At 31.4% G+C, this 16757-nt stretch overlaps 3 protein-coding genes across 3 annotated transcripts; 1 reads left to right on the top strand and 2 right to left on the bottom strand.

Moving 5' to 3' along the window:
• The first annotated feature begins 532 nt into the window (after positions 1-532).
• LOC114119496 (putative uncharacterized protein DDB_G0271606) lies at positions 533-6146 on the top strand. The gene is made up of 2 exons (XM_027981068.2): positions 533-798; positions 4100-6146. Exons 1-2 carry the CDS (start codon positions 775-777, stop codon positions 5771-5773), a joined length of 1698 nt encoding a protein of 565 aa, XP_027836869.2. The 5' UTR covers positions 533-774; the 3' UTR covers positions 5774-6146.
• A 2563-nt stretch (positions 6147-8709) lies between these two features.
• Positions 8710-10692, bottom strand: LOC126553332 (tigger transposable element-derived protein 4-like). The gene is made up of 4 exons (XM_050208525.1): positions 9898-10692; positions 9555-9777; positions 9107-9451; positions 8710-8738 (listed from the first exon to the last, which is right to left on the bottom strand). The coding sequence occupies exons 1-4, from the start codon at positions 10690-10692 to the stop codon at positions 8710-8712; spliced, it is 1392 nt and encodes a 463-aa protein (XP_050064482.1).
• A 331-nt stretch (positions 10693-11023) lies between these two features.
• Positions 11024-13431, bottom strand: LOC126553282 (uncharacterized). Its single transcript, XM_050208452.1, has 2 exons — positions 12777-13431; positions 11024-12048 (listed from the first exon to the last, which is right to left on the bottom strand). Exons 1-2 carry the CDS (start codon positions 13198-13200, stop codon positions 11024-11026), a joined length of 1449 nt encoding a protein of 482 aa, XP_050064409.1. The 5' UTR covers positions 13201-13431.
• Between the last annotated feature and the right edge of the window lie 3326 nt (positions 13432-16757).

The following is a 16757-nucleotide window of genomic DNA, read 5'->3' as shown; positions in this document are numbered from 1 at the left end:
AATATCCTATAATGAAAACAGTTAGGAATCGTACCTTTTTTCATTTTTGGAGAAAAAAGGCTATGACGGAAACGGTCAATATATTTTTGGCGAAAACGAGTGACGACAACTACCGAGAGATTCAGGTTTATATGTGGTGGATATATCAATAGAAAATGGTCAAACGGATACATGACATCATACTTAGGTACCTACCTACCTACCGGTTTCGATAGGACATTAAACTTAATTAATACGATATCGTATTGCAAACGTTAAACATTTATATGGGTAGGTACACGTATCTAATGTCCGTGTTACGCAAACGATTTCTGACATGTCGCGTGACGGTTACGCGACCGCTGAGGAGGTTCGAGCTGGATGCGGCGCGGGAGAGATTCGCGCGAATCTGCAGGAGATTCGGCAGGAGTAGTACCCGTACACGATGACGACGACGATATTACGGTTGCGGTGTCGATGGTGTGTGCGAGAGCGGCGGATTTGGCCCCGAGACTACTCGACGGCGGGGGAAAGTTATAAAACCCACTCGGCACCCGCTCGTCCGGTCAGTGTACGCCACTGAATAAGACGATCGTTTAAGGACCATTCGCAAACCTATCGCCGCAGTGCCTTCCACGGTGCTGTAACGTGCGTATTATTCGCTGCAGAGTTGATTGTTATTATTATTTTTGATTTTTCTACACAGTTTAAAGACAAAAATAATTTTAAAAAAGCGCGTTTTCACTCGAAGCGCATAGGTATTATTTCAACCAGCCGCACGGTACCGCCGACACGATGAAGTACACGACATACCTCTTGGTGAGTAAACCCATCATATACCTAATATATTGTAATGTATGCGAATTGTATTTTCGGCTGTACCTACCTAAAACGATTTTCCTGGTCGCGTTTTGATATCGTTTAAACTAATAATATATAAATATATTATAACACATTCGTGTTGTGCAGCGTGTGTAACCGATATTTAATAATATCAATGATTGATTATTGTTTTAATTTTACATCGATCAATGTTTAAAAACAATAGTATGGAAGCGCATTGCGTATATTGTACTTTTGTAAGTATAGATATTTTCCCGAAAGAAACTAACGCGTCTGTATTGAACATTGATAATTTTGAGGAACGTCTTTTTTTTTTTTTTTGATATCGTTGAATTACTTATTATTTATTGTTAATAAATTATTACATACTTACCCGCAACGTGATCACAGATACATTGTGTGTACTATCTGTTTACGACTTTTTTTTCGGGCGATTTAATATTCTGTATACGTCATGCTTTCAGTGTAATGTATTTTTTTCCCGACTCTATTCTCGTGCAATGTTATCGTATCCAGTACAAATATTATACATTATACTATTATACTTTAACTTGTCACTGGGTATACGTCTTGTAGTCGTATGGATGATAAGAACTCGCACGGTCGACTGAAGAAGACGCGCACTATAATAATAATAATAATATATAATATTGCGCCGGAGATTAGAAACGACAGCATGAGAATGAAAACGAATGGTTTTGTTTTCGATTCGACGCAAAAGATCGATAACTTGTATTAGCTACACTTCCTCAGATGTCATATCTGTTATATATTGTGGACATGCAAGGCCTTGATATATCATCCACGTGTATCGCGTTGTATGGGTTCAGATTACCCCGCGAGGTTGTCAATTAGGTACATATTATCTGACCAGATAGTTACTCAGCATGTTCCTTTCATATCGTTTATTCGAAGCGAAGAATAATAATAATATCATCGTTACGAACCTTGAGATGAAAACGAAAATCTATTTATTTTTATTTTTTTTCTCAACTGAGGAGACATAATATAAGTACGTGCTTTATTGTATACGAATCGTACGTTTATTATTACTATTACTATTATTATTATTATTATTTTTTCGAGTGCCCGCCGGTCAACGGTCCATTTTAAATTATTCGACCGTCATTGCGCAATCACCAGCCGGAGGTACAATATATTATAATATTATATATTCGTATTATACGTTGTCCGCGCGTGCAACTCTTTATCAAATATACGTATTATATCGTATTAAAATATAATGTGTATATTTAGGATTAATATTTTTTGCAATAATATTTATAGCGTTCGACTACTACAAATAATAATATTGTTATCATTATTATCATCATTCTACTTTACTCGTAACGATTTCGTAATAGTTGCGAGCCTATATACCGTGTATATATGGGTACCTATTGGAAAAAATAATTGAATAATGTATAACACAATTATTTTTTCGAAAATCGAATTATCATAATATCGAACGTTTAATTTTCGACGGGCCGGAACATAATAATAAGCACAGTGTGCAAGTATGCAACTTTCACTAATCGTTATCTAGGCTTATAATACATATATTTTTTTTTTTTTTTTACGTTTGCTATTATCTACGTGTGTCATCACACACACTCACACAACAAACACATTGAGTTATACAACAACACCAATAATAATAGTAACGATAACGGTAATGATAATACGATAATAATAATTATATTACAAAACAACGGACCGTAACGTTACTGGCGCTATTCGGTGGAGCGGTCGACAGAAACTTCTTTTGTGCTTATCCGTTTCTTTACATATACTTATACATTATTAGAGTTGCGTGATGTGTTTTTTACCGTTAAAATTGTAGATACCTTGTGATTTTTGCAAGTGACTCCATCAATTATTACCTTTATCAATTATTGTACCTGTAACACGTTGACAATTATTTTTTGACTGACGTCAAAAATGAACTAGTTAACTGCTCGTCCTGAAATCGTTTAACGTTCAACCGTTACCTGTTAATTACTCTATTATTATCATATTAAACATGACTGTATAAATTGTTATTTGTATTAATATATTTCAAATGTTCCAATGAAAGTTTTTACTTTTTCTCTCTCCGTTAAGAGATATATCATTCACACCAACAGTTGCAGCTATTTTACCGCAGTTTATCGAGATTTATTTTTACGCAAATTCTCCTCGTCTAATACAACAATATACGTGCGAGGGATTTTCGTAAAAACGATTTCGTCATATAATACGGTCCGTTTTCTGATCGTTTGACCCGTGGCCCTCGGCGTATTTCTCGAAATACACAAGTCTGACGCCTATATAGGTGCATTATAATAGATCGTGACATCTATACTATATATACGGCGTCCTTGACGTTTCGCGTACGCGGGTCACACGCGGGTTCACCGTGGGAATAATGTTCTCGTAGTTCGAACCGGCGTGGGTTTTCCAACACATATAATATTATATATAATATAAAATTCTGTTATTACACGTGTAATATATAGGTGCCGTGATTTATAGCCTGCGAGTGTTCTTATTATTATTACTATTGCGAGTATGTTTTTTGTTTTCGTCCTCTCGGGACATTGCGACACGTCTATAATAATAATAATAATAATAATAATAATAGTAAAAATATCACTATTACGAGTTACAAAGATCTATCGTGGTCCACACCTGGGATAACCACGTACATGGAAAAACTTATGAACCGCACCAGCAATGAGTTATAACAAATACATGAAAACTCGCGTCATTAACGTAAAAGACATTGTCCGATTGAATCAAGTTTATAATAGACTTATATGATAATTGATTACCGTTAATGTTTATCATCATACAAGACTTTATAATTAATTATTTGTATTGCCTTATAACCAACAAAATTATTGAAATTTAAAAGAATTTAAAAGTTTTTTTATTTGAGCGGGCACAGGTTGGAAATACTTTCAGATAATATGATCTTATTTCTCATAAATATTTTGTAAATATGTCTTAGTCTTCTCGTAATTTGGCAACTACCTTATTTCACACTAAATCCTAAAAATTCCAATAATTTCTACACTAAAGACAATTACATTATTTTATTTATAGAAAACAAGCTCAAATTTATTTTCGTAGGTTAATCGGACAAAAAAAACCATCCTGTCTCGTGTCTTATATTATATTGTTACTATATCTGAAATTGATATTATATCGTATTGATTTTAAACCAATTGAAAAAAAATCGGTTTATAAATATAATATTTTCATATTAATAACTGTTTGTCTGTGGTTTTCGCAGAGCGCGTTACTATTGTTAACGCTGTTGTCGACGGATGTGGATAGTAGACGAGTGAACGTGAAACAGGTAGCGGACGACGTCGAACGAGACGACGCTCAACAAAGCGCCGCGGACGATGAGGCGCAACAGCAACAGTTCAAGCCGGTGTTGATCACGCGCAGGCCTTTGCATCAAAGACCACAGGTGGACGTCGAAACCGAACGACAACCGGTGGTCGTGATCCGGCAATCTCCCAGGGTGTTGCAGCAGCGGGCCCGCGAACAACAAGGGGTCGCCGCCGCCGACGACGAAGACGACGAACAGCAGTCGCAAGTGATCATCAGGCAGCAGCCGACAAAAGCCGGTCTGAGAGCCCAGTCGCCGCAAGCTCAACAGCTCGTCCAACAGCGACTCAAGCAGCAGGAGCAGCCTCAACAGAAGGAACCGACCGCGCAGACGATCCGAAATTTCAACAAGCTGAACGACGACGGTTCGTTCACGTTCGGTTACGAGGCGGACGACGGTAGCTTCAAAGAGGAGACTAGGGGCACGGACTGCGTGGTCAGGGGCAAGTACGGTTACGTGGACCCGGACGGCAACAAACGCGAGTTCACTTACGTGCAGGGCAACCCATGCGACCCGAACGCGTCCACCGCCGAGGACGAAGAAGAGCAGCCGGGCAAACCGGGCGAAGAGGAAAACGTTCCGGCCAACGCGGGCAGACCTAAGCCCAAGAACAGCAACAGGCCGACCACCACGTTGTTCCAGCAGACGTTTGGCGATTTCGAATCGCAACCCCAACCGTCCACCACACCCCGTCAACCAGGCAGACAACAGCTGCAGCAGCAATCGGCGTTCCAAGAATCAGCTCCCAGGAGACCACCACCCCCTCAGATATCGCCGGTGCAGTTGCAAGCCGACCGCCCATCGTCCACTGCCGCACCACCACCACCACCACCACCACAGTTCCTTCCCGCCGCCGGAAATCTAGAGTCGGCCATCCGGAACCTGCCACAACCGGCGCTGACGTCCGCCGGCAAAGTCCAAACGCCAGCCGGGCCCAACTCGCCTCTGTACACCACCGAACTGGTATTCGACCCGGCCACCGGCCAGTACAACACGGTCATATTCCAACAGGTGCCCAAACAGCAGGCCGGCATCAACATCAATCAGCGTTTGCCGCTGCAGCCGGCTAGACAACAGCCGCTGCCCGCTCAGCAGTTCCGACCACAAGCCCCGCCGCAGTTCCAACAACCGCAACCGCAATTCCGGCCGGCCCTCCAACCGTTCCAGCCACAATTCCAGCCACAAAGACCGGTCGAATTCGACTTCCAGAGACCTGCCGCCGCCGCCGCATTTCCGGGAGCCCCGGGTCCGCAACAGCAATTGGTCCAACAGCAACAGGCCTTGGCGTTCCAACAATCGCAAAACCTCTTCAGACAACAGCAACAGAAACAGCAACAGCAGCAACCGCAGTTCCAACCGCAGTCGGCACAGTTCTTCCCACCGCCGTCCCAACGTTTCGAACCGGCGGCGTCGCAGTTCGCGCCCAAACAGCCACAGCGATTCGAACAACAACCGGAAGCGCAACAACAGCAGTTCGTGCTAGTCCAGCCCGGCCGAACGCCCGGACAACAGAGCTTGGCCGCCGGCCAGATCGACGCGTTTCTAAGAGGCCACAACGTACAGTTTTAAACGGAATAATTTAATAATATTTCCATTTGTAAATAACATAATATAATATAATGACATATATATATAGAAGCCGAGTACAGTGACCCACACTATACATGCGATAACTATATATTATATTATTATATTTTATTTTAACGTAATATTAATAATAAAATAATATTATTTTTGTTTAAGCTTAATTAATAATGTGTAACGCGTTATATAGGTTTCGTATATAAATGTATTATGAATTTTGTACGTAGTAACGATAAGGATGTTTTCACACCCATTTAGCTAAGCAGTTTCACCTGGCGGAGGTGAAAGCCATAACTTACTGTATATTTAGCACTTTGCTAAATGCTGGTTTTTTTTTTTTTTTTTTTGAAACATTAAATCCTCATAAAAATATGATAGTATTATACTTAATGTTCCAAAAATAAAATATGCTCAAATACTCCCAATGTTTGTAAATAAATAAACTTTTATATATTATGTATTACTATTATTATTATTATAAATATATATAAATATATTTTTTTTAATAATGAATATAAGTTGTGTGAGAAAAAACGACAGTTGTTTTCACTTTCCGTTTATTACATACATATGCACAAATGTATATCACTTTCCTGTATGTGTATCACTTCCGCACTAAATCCGGTTTGCTCTACATGATGTAACCGGGTTTCTTCGTGTCTTTAATTATTGATATTTGACCCAAATTGCATTCCATAACTGATGAAATGTTCAGACACAACAGGCGCGGTAGCCATAGGTTGTTATTACACTTATTACATTGCCCATCGGGAACGGACAAGACATAATAATAACATTATTATGACACAATTTACACGTAGAAGCACTCAATGAGTATGATGCTTTACTTTTTTTTATTTTTTTTTTACCAATCAAAACCTATTATACGCCCCAAAACAGAGCAAAGATGTCACGATCGTAGAATAAATAACATAATGGCTTGGTGAAGGTTAAAAAAAAAATATCTAACATTATGACAGTCATGAATACGGCTATCAATTTATAGAATATAATAATATTATATACCATATATGTATAAGTATTACGTTTGAGTGTTGTTGAACGGAGTTACTCAGCCGGAGCAATAAAATAACAATGAAAGCAAAAGCTATTAGAATAAGAGTACTGACACGATTTACCTCTTGGATATAATGAAATGGTCGTCACCGTGAGTATGGCAAACGTGGGTAGTACGCAATATTAAATATAAAAATAAATCGATTAATTGAAATATTTCAATTTATTTATTTTATTACGCGTAGTTAAGAAATTCAAAGATATTTACGATTTTAAATCGAGGATTCAAACTTTTGCACAATATTAATTAAACTATTCAAACATTTTAAGCTATATGAATCTCAAATACCAATAATCAAATAATTATTTTAATGTTTTTTTTGTACAATATTTATTCTACTTTAAATGTTTTTTCGCTATTGAAACACGCATATTTAAATATTTTATTTTAAACGAATTCTTGTGAAATCACATTTTTTATATTTAAAGTATTCTTTAATAATTATCATTTAAACGCAATAAATAATATTTTTAGAAATATTTTAATAGTACATTTCATCATCTACAGTATGCTCGCTGATCAGTCAATAACAATAGGTACAAATGTAATGAAAAACGTTTAAAGAGGATACGGTGACTGGAGATGATGTTAGAGAATTTATTGTTTTAATAGCATATTTAAATTCAAACTAAAGTTATACTTCCCACTTTACACATTTTATAAACCAATTTTAAGTGAGAATTAAGTTACATAATATATTTTGTACAGTTTACTTGTGTTCATAAAAACAATGTAGCAATTCAGACTAATTTTAATATTGCTGTAAATCAATACATTATTTAATAACAACTAATAAAAAAAAATTAAATAAGTATATTTACGTACAAAATACAAAATGTAATACCATAATTTTAAATCAAAGAAATAACATATAATGAATATTCGTCCCAATTCTCAAAAGATGCAATCGTCCTATTTTATATCCTTAACAACTGTTATTTTCAAATAAGTTTACAATCTCACTCTCTATTCTTACGAACATAGAATAATAATATAGTTTTTGAAATGTCATTTTCTATTAGCAATTTGTATGAAACATAATTTTACCGTTTCTTCTATCCCAAAGTCATGTACACAATATACAACGTAAGGTATATTTTAAATTTAAACTAATAATAGAAACTATTATTAATTATAAAGATTAAAAAATAGAGGTTCGATGTTTTTTTAACTATAAATGTATCTAATTAAGTATAAATTATTATATCAATAAAAAAAAATGTTTTTGTTTCATTTATTTGGGTGAAAAATGTATTTTCATTTAAACAGTAAATATTTTTTCTATAATATTTTATTACTATGTTTTGTACTATTATAATAGTAAAATATTACACAAATATTCTACTAAAAAAATGCAAAATTGTGAAAAAATCAATAATGAAATACTTCATTTATAAAACTATTTATTTAAACTTAAAAATTATTTTTTTATGCATTAAATCAAACTATATTTTCAAATATAGTTATTCAATTAAAATTAATATAATATACCTACTCCATTTTTATTTATTTATTTTCATGCAGTATTATTTTATTATTTAGTTACACATTTTCAATTAAAATATTAATATAAACTTTCTAAACCATTAAGTAGGATTTTTAAAGCATGAAAAAATTAAAAAATTATACTTTAATACCATTAAATGTCAACTATAATATAATAAATTTCTTTGCTCAAATAAATAACTTTACAGCAATTAAACATAATTATAATACTGTAATACTGTATACTGTTGGTTATTTTTAATACCAAACATATTATATTATTTTTAAAGCTCCCGAATTCATTTTTGAAATTTTCTGTTTTGAAAATATATATTAAATTAAATATGGTAGGTATAGGTTACCATGATAAGTCTATAGTTTTTTTGTCTAAAATAAAAACATTTTTTATGAATATACTAAGAAACAGTGTTTTATTAAAAGAGGATAGCACTTCAAATTTTGAGATATACAGTGAAACCTCGGTATCTCGAAGTCGTAAGGGACCCCAAAAAAAATTCGACATATCGAAACTTCGAGTTAGAGAGGGAATTTAAAACATAAATAAAATTTGAAAAAAATGTTTAATTATTAGGAAAAATGTGTATTTATAATATAGAATATATTTATACATTGAATACATATTATGTATTAGTATTCGTCATTTGGATAAGTATACATTATTTTCTATGAAAGTAGAAAATCTGACATTTTTGATTGTTTTTGTTTAGTATTAGAAGTATTTTCAATAAAACTACCTAAAATATTAAGTGCAGAAAAAATTTTGTCAGAAACTCCTGACTGTTTTTGGACGTATCTTCGAAGTTCATGTACATAGTTTTCAGCTTGGGCACCACGTATGAAAGGTTTAACAACAGCAATTTCTTCCTCGTCGATTGCTTCATCGGCAGAATCTGTCTCTGGCTCATTGAGAATATCAGATGTTTTAAAAATTTCCGCATCGGTTAAACTTTCTGATGTGCTCAAAGTAGAATCAATATCCAAAAATTCTTGGTATGAAATATTGATATCGGAGTGTTTTCTTTGATATTCAAGCCATTCTTCGGGAATGTCTTCAAATACTTCTTCTACTACGTCTCCTTCTAAAAAAAATTTATATGCAAATTATTAAATGTAATCGAGAAAAATTTTAGGTATGTACATATGAATATATTTTTTATGTGTATATTGTACGTTTATATTTACCTTTATTAAATTCTGGTTTTCTGAATCCTGCTTTACGAAAACAGTTGGAAATCGTAGACGTAGAAACAGCTTCCCAAGAACTGTAGAGCATATGTATACAATCTAATAAATTTACGTCTGTGATGGCTTCATTTAATTCAAGTTTACGTAAATGTCTTTGCATTATTTTTTTACGGTAATGATGCTTTAAATTTTTAATTACACCCTGATCCATTGGTTGCAGCTTGGAAGTCATATTTGGCGGAAAAAATATAATTTTAATTGCATTCAATGTTTTTTGCAGAATTTTTGGGTGAGCCGAACAATTATCAAAAAAAAATAGTACATTTCTTTTTTCATTGACAAATTTTTTATCCATTTTATGTAAGAAAGCTTCATAAATTTGAGAGGTCATCCATGCTTTTTTATTAAACTCATATTGCACAGGTAATGATTTCACGTTTTTAAAACATCTAGGTTTTTGATATTTACCAATGACTAAAAGTTTACTTTTTTCTGTGCCAGCCATATTAGCACCTAATAAAACTGTGATTCTTTCTTTAGATTTTTTTCCACCATGGCATGGCTTACCTTTAAACGTTAAAGTTCTGTCTGGTAAACATTTAAAAAAAAGACCGAGTTCGTCAAAGTTAAAAATATCTTGCTCGCTATAATTTTGAATTAACCCTGGTAAAATGTTGGTCACGTAATCGTTACAATCGGTCTCCGATACTGCAGCACTTTCTCCTGATATTATTTTTGAAATAATTCCATTTCGCATTTTAAACTTATGTAACCAACCTGAACTACCGTGAAATTCAAGTCCAAGTTCTTGAGCAAACTCTTTTGCTTTTTCTTGAATCAGGGGCCCTGACACAGGAAGGTTATGATCTCTTGCTTTATGTATCCACTTTAACATTGCATCTTCAATCTGAGGAAAATTTGAAACTTTCAATTTCTTTCTTTGAGGTGAACACGAAGAATCTTCAATATTTTTTACAATTTTATCTTTATTTTTCAAAATTGATGACAACGTGTTAGCAGGAATGTTGAAATCTGCCGCAATATCTTTTTTTCTTTTCACACCTTTTTCAACTTCTTTTATAATTTTTAATTTGTCACCAACATTTAAGCACTTCAATGACCGTTTATTTGACATTGTAAAGAAAAAACACACGTCTTAATAAAATATAACACAAAACGTATATGTAGTTAAAATCACGAACAAGTATAAACGGTAAACGGAAAAAAAGTCCCCGGTAAAAAAGTCCCCGGAAAAAACGTCCACGGTAAAAAAGTCCCCGGAAAAAAAGTTCCCAGACAAAAAAATTATTAACAAATTTTATAATTGTTATAAATTTTATTTTATTTTTGTTAAACAATAGTTTTAAAATACATTACATAAATTTAAAAAAAAATAGTTTTAAAATACATTACATAAATTTAAAAAAAAATAGTTTTAATATACATTTCATAAATTTAAAAAAAAATTAGTCACATTTCATCCTTATATTATGTCCTATATTAGATAGGAATACTTGAACACTTAATTCTCCCCTAGAAAATTGTTCACATAAATTTTTTAGCCGAGTTTGCATTATATGTCCTTTATGTGGTCGTTTGTAAGTTAATTGCCCAATTTCGCTCAATGTTAATTTAGCTTTATCAGCCCCCATCTCGTTTTTCATATTTTTTAATAATTTCCATATTGATGGATTTTTATGCCCAACCAAATGATTAAATCTATTATTCCATCCTTCACACACGTTGTTGGTTCTACTACCATCTAATAAGGTACTTTGGTGTACATTCCACATTAATGGAGGGAATTGAGGAGGAAGTCGACGAAACCGAATACTTAAATCATTATCAGTTCCTATTCGACGCAAAGGACCACTTACATAAACCGAATCAAAATAACTTATTAAGTCCTCCGCACCTGGAGGAACAATAGTTTTAATATAATCCATTCCCTCCTTTACATGACTTAGTGGGAGAAAAGCTAAGCCATCTAACATAGCACAAAAATGGCTAAAATCCTCGTCTGTTCGATACCTATTCTCTAAACCAAGTTTTTGTATACGCCTATGAGTGCTTTGGCATAAATGATAAAAGCAACCCAATATTGTTAAGTGACTACCAATAATATTATTAAGAGCATTAATAACAGATATTTCAAAATCTAAATGTACTTTAATTGGGTCTGGGTAATATTTGCGTTTATTGCATTCGTCCAAAATTATTCTGAACATTTGTTCATACGTCGATTGTGTCTTTCTTTGTAATAACGAATAAATTGCAGTTACATACTCACAATTGTGTTTTATACGAATAATATATAACTGTAAAAAATTTTTAGGCGCAAGTCCAAAAGTTCCATCCATATACCATTCTTTAGATTGACTCAATAAATCTAACATGTAGTCCGTACCAAATATAATAATCCTCTCATTAGTATTTTCAGATCGGTTATCATGTAAAAGAAAACGTTGATTATTCCATAAAGACCATTCCCCTAAAATTCAAATTTGATCATTATAATATTATTATAGAATTGTATTGTTATAAATAGGGCTAGGATTTATATGCAATAAAAAATTGTAAAATATGCATTTTATTTACCAAAATATGCAAAAATATGCAAAAACAAATTTTTATTATTTCTAGAGTATTATTATTTATCATAATTCAAAATTGTATTATTATTACATTAAAATATTGAATATTAGTTTATATTATATCATTATTACATGCTACTATAATGTGTTGTTTCAATAATTTTCAAATACAAACATCCAGCGATTTGAACGTAAAATAGATTTATACTGACTAAAACTCCTTTCCACATCACACGAGGTTATTGGTGCATATTTTAAATAATGCGATTTATCCTGGAGTTAATCAATATCGATTTCTTAGATAGATAATATTTATACTTTATATTTACAATAATTCGACGGATAAACCAAAAATTATCGATTTTATGAAAAAAAACACCATTTAAAATTAACAATAAATTATAAAAATTTGAAAATTTAAGTTAAAAAAAGTCAAAATTCCAAAAATCTATAAATATGCAATTATATGCATTGTGTTCAAAATATGCAAAAATAAATTGGTTCTATTTAAACGAGAATAAGCCAAATCGTGGACAAATCTGACAACCATTAAATTTGGACTTAAGGAAAAAAACATGCAAATGCATATAAATCCTAGCCCTAGTTATAAATATTTCATTTATACCTTCAATAATCAAATCATTAATATCTGTTGGCTCGACAGGGTTATTTCCACTTCTTTGCATTCGGATCGTTCGTTTTATTGATTCTTCTGTAGGCATTTTTTTTAAAACTTGTTTGGGTATTGAGTTAATAATTTCATTGAAAATTTGACTTGGTGTAGATCCAGAAACTTTAGCAATTTCTTTTATTTTAATTTTAGATTTCACGGCTTCGATAGCATTTTGATCAGATGCATGATTATGATCGTGATGAGTACTTAAAATTGTTTTTTTGTTTAATGCTGATTTTAATATAGCTGGACACTTAAATGAACTACTTTTCACGCATTTCCACCGAATAAACTGCTTACATTCTTTGTGTTTTGTATACATATAACCTTTTAAAGCAACTTTTTCGTTATTTTTATTCGATTTTAATATTTCCATTATTAATAACGCACGGATCACAAAACAAATTATATGTATTACAACGATATCGAACACAGACTAATAACATAAAAACAGTAAACATATCAAAATCTTCAATTTTATCGATCGACAAACGTTAAACTATGTTATTTTTATAATCGTAAGATACCGTTTGTATCAGATAAGTATTGGTTTTTTTGCACTTACCCATAGGTACCTAATACCTATTAGATAAAGTAAAAATTTTATTTATATAATATTTATTTGGTAATTGAATATAATTGAATAAATCATCGTAACTTTATTTTTATTTTTAATGACAATTTTTTAAAATTTTAAAATTTTTTAACTGGCCCTTCATGAGAAATACTTACGTTACATTTTAGTAATAATTACTAATTATTTGGCTAATTAGTTCCAATAAAAAAAAAAAAAAATAAAGTACCGGGGACGTTTTTTCCGGGGACTTTTTTACCGTGGACGTTTTTTCCGGGGACTTTTTTACCGGGGACTTTTTTTCCGGTATTCGTATAAACGACAGAATTACGACTAAATAAAATCAGAAAAAAATAATGTAAATGTAACTTTATCGCCGTTATCGATCACTATAATATGAACTGTATAAATAGCAACGTTATTACATACAACGTTGTGTGTATAAGCTTTGTCATTTATCTTATATTTAATAGTCCGGGCATTTTTACGTTATCTAATCTGTCATATATTCGAGTTAGTGAATCATAATAGGTGGTAGGTACCGGATAATGACTTCGACTTATAGAAATATTCGACATATGGAAATTCGATTTACCGAAATAACTGAGTACGTAAGTCCAATACTGAATGATCGGGACTGAAAAAAAAATTCGACATACAGAAACTTCGAGATACCGGAGTTCGAGATACCGAGATTTCACTGTATAACCCTTGTCACTTGTCTATCCTTTGCCAAAATTAAAAATAACAACAATACAATATACAAAAAGATATTCAAAATAATTAAAATATTATGTTAGTTATAAAAAAAATACTCTACATTATAATATTTATACATCTAATTTTTCGTATTTATTTATTTTACTTTTCACTCAATCAATATCATTATTATTATTATTATTATTATTATTGTGCATATAAAAAAATACTGAGATTGATTAGAGCGATAGTGAGTGAGTGATTGTAATGACCCCACAGCGTAATTCAATTTCCTTGTCAACATAATAATTATTTTTTTTTCTATAATTAAAAAAAAAAAAAACAAAGTTTTGTTTCATAATTATAAATGGTGTTGTACGAATTAAATTATAAAATAAAAATACGTGTGTATCGTTCAACTTCATATTTTTTGAAATTACTAATCTTTCAGATACCAACTATTTATAAATATAAATGACAGTTTCTACTACTTTTAGTCAGCTCATCACATTTTGTGCAGTCAATTACAACTCATCAATAAACATCAATAATATCATTAATAAAAGCTCATCAATAATAATTAATAAATAAGTAAAATAAGTAATTAAAAATAGTATTAATTAAACAAATATTACAAACTAAATTCTTGGTAGTTATTGGCGGTAATGTATAAAAGTATTTTTTTTTATTTTTTTTATTGAAAACGTATTTTATCATTATTTTTTCTCCAACTGGTGGATTCACTAAATAACATTTTTATAATAATAATATAATACAAAGAAAAACTTAAGTTTCATTTTTTATAGAAAACAACGATGATATTATTAGTAAGCAGATAAATGTATTTGTAGAAATTTGTTTTCTGATAAGAAGTATACATGTAAATGTAAGAGTAATTTGGGATATACATAATATTATGTATGGTTTTTAAAAATCTAAATTTTAAATATAAGTATGAACGTTGTATTTTAATCTAAGTATACACGATTAATTATTATGTAAATATATAAAAATTATTATTAAGAATGGATAATAAATTATAGTTTTTTAAAAAGCACATGGATACCTAGTTTTATAAACCACATGAGTTTGTTTAGTTTTCTTTTATTGATATAATACTCAATTTTTATACTTTCAATCACATTTTTATGGTTTTTATAAATGTAACCGATGAATTTATTATAACTGGTATATAACTTAATATCTTTACTATTAGGCTACTATTATATACCTATTAAAGAGATTAAATATTTATTTATCATAATATTTGATATTTGTACGTTGGTTATTTCCATTGATGGACTGAATAAAACATAAAACTTTTGTTTACTCGCAGATTGTCCGCGTGCCGTAAAAGTTGCGTAAAATAGTGTTATATATATTTACAATACATAGGTATACCTATAGTATAATAACTGAACCAGTTTTCAATAGGTAAGCAGGACACACCCATTTGTATATGGAATGAGGATATTCGATAACCGCTCATCTGGGTTATCTCAGCTTTCTCCGCCTCGTGCTTCGGAAGTTGACAGAATACGACCAAATATTAAAAATCTGGTATGGTCACTCCGATAAAACCATTATGACGTAGTATAAACGAGATCGATCCAGTGCGCACTGATTACATCAGAAAAAAAATGTAGTTCAGAATTCGGGATATATACCATAATATACTAGTCGTAAACTTAGCCGTAGAGGTATAGCCGGTTTGATATGAAAGACTATACATTTTATTACATATCGTTTTGTACCTAAAAACGTATAAAATAATTTAAAAAAATTATATTCCACCATTTATTATACTTTGTACGTTTAATACAAGTATTTTATTGCATGCTAATTGACGAAATCTTTTGCGGCAATACAAATTACGTCGTCACGATTTTATTAATAATATATTATAGTCTATAATATTGCTCATTTAAAATTAACTATCGTAACAATTACCTATTTACTAAATTGACAAATTAAAAAAAAAAGATACTTTTGCAATCCTCGTCAAAACTTTCAGTGACCCCTTATTTTTTTAATTGTTAGTTGGCAGAAACTTAACGCAAATATATGTTCAAAAATACTATAGTACGTAATAAAACAAAATTAATTTCAATAATAAATATTTTTATAAAAACTATGTAAGAAACTATTTTAGAATTTAATGTAGTAAAAAAAAAATGTGATTCATATTTATAAAAAGCTACATTATTAGTTTCAAAGCATTTATAATTTATTAAAATACAATAATTTGTCATTATTTCGTAAACATATGATCTACACTATGATGTAATTATTAAAATACATAATGTATAAATAAAATATACCAAACGTCATAAAAAATATAAAATATTTGTATGTGCGAAACGTAATCTTCATATAAAAAAAAATAGGTACCAAGGTTTTATCACTATACCAATAATGAATTGTCTAAACAATTTTGTCACATTCAGTGCTGCGTTCCAAATTTAAAATAGTCAAGTCCTTGATAAGCTAATGATGTATTCAATGTAGATCTATAGCTAATGTACCCCGAGTTCGATTACTTCAGCATGTTATAATTTAATTATACTTAGGTAGCTATTATAGATACTCTAGCTATTTCGTTTGATACGCATACTCGAGGTTTTATTTTAACAATATCCTCTCTGCAACAAGGCGGCTGG

This window comes from Aphis gossypii, chromosome 1 (assembly GCF_020184175.1).
Source record: "Aphis gossypii isolate Hap1 chromosome 1, ASM2018417v2, whole genome shotgun sequence".
In the NCBI taxonomy this organism is placed as follows: domain Eukaryota; kingdom Metazoa; phylum Arthropoda; class Insecta; order Hemiptera; family Aphididae; genus Aphis; species Aphis gossypii.
The sequence above is the reverse complement of the archived record's forward strand: the minus strand, read 5'-3'. Positions and strand labels throughout refer to the sequence as shown.

Coding starts and splice junctions, on each gene's coding strand:
- LOC114119496 (XM_027981068.2), top strand. CDS start 775: ATGAAGTACACGACATACCTCTTG. Junction 799..4,099: donor AGTACACGACATACCTCTTG/GTGAGTAAACCC, acceptor TGGTTTTCGCAG/AGCGCGTTACTATTGTTAAC.
- LOC126553332 (XM_050208525.1), bottom strand. CDS start 10,692: ATGTCAAATAAACGGTCATTGAAGTGCTTAAATGTTGGTGACAAATTA. Junction 9,452..9,554: donor AAAACCAGAATTTAATAAAG/GTAAATATAAAC, acceptor AATTTTTTTTAG/AAGGAGACGTAGTAGAAGAA. Junction 8,739..9,106: donor TTCTGCACTTAATATTTTAG/GTAGTTTTATTG, acceptor TTTTTATTTTAG/ACAAAAAAACTATAGACTTA.
- LOC126553282 (XM_050208452.1), bottom strand. CDS start 13,200: ATGGAAATATTAAAATCGAATAAAAATAACGAAAAAGTTGCTTTAAAA. Junction 12,049..12,776: donor TAATGATTTGATTATTGAAG/GTATAAATGAAA, acceptor TTTGAATTTTAG/GGGAATGGTCTTTATGGAAT.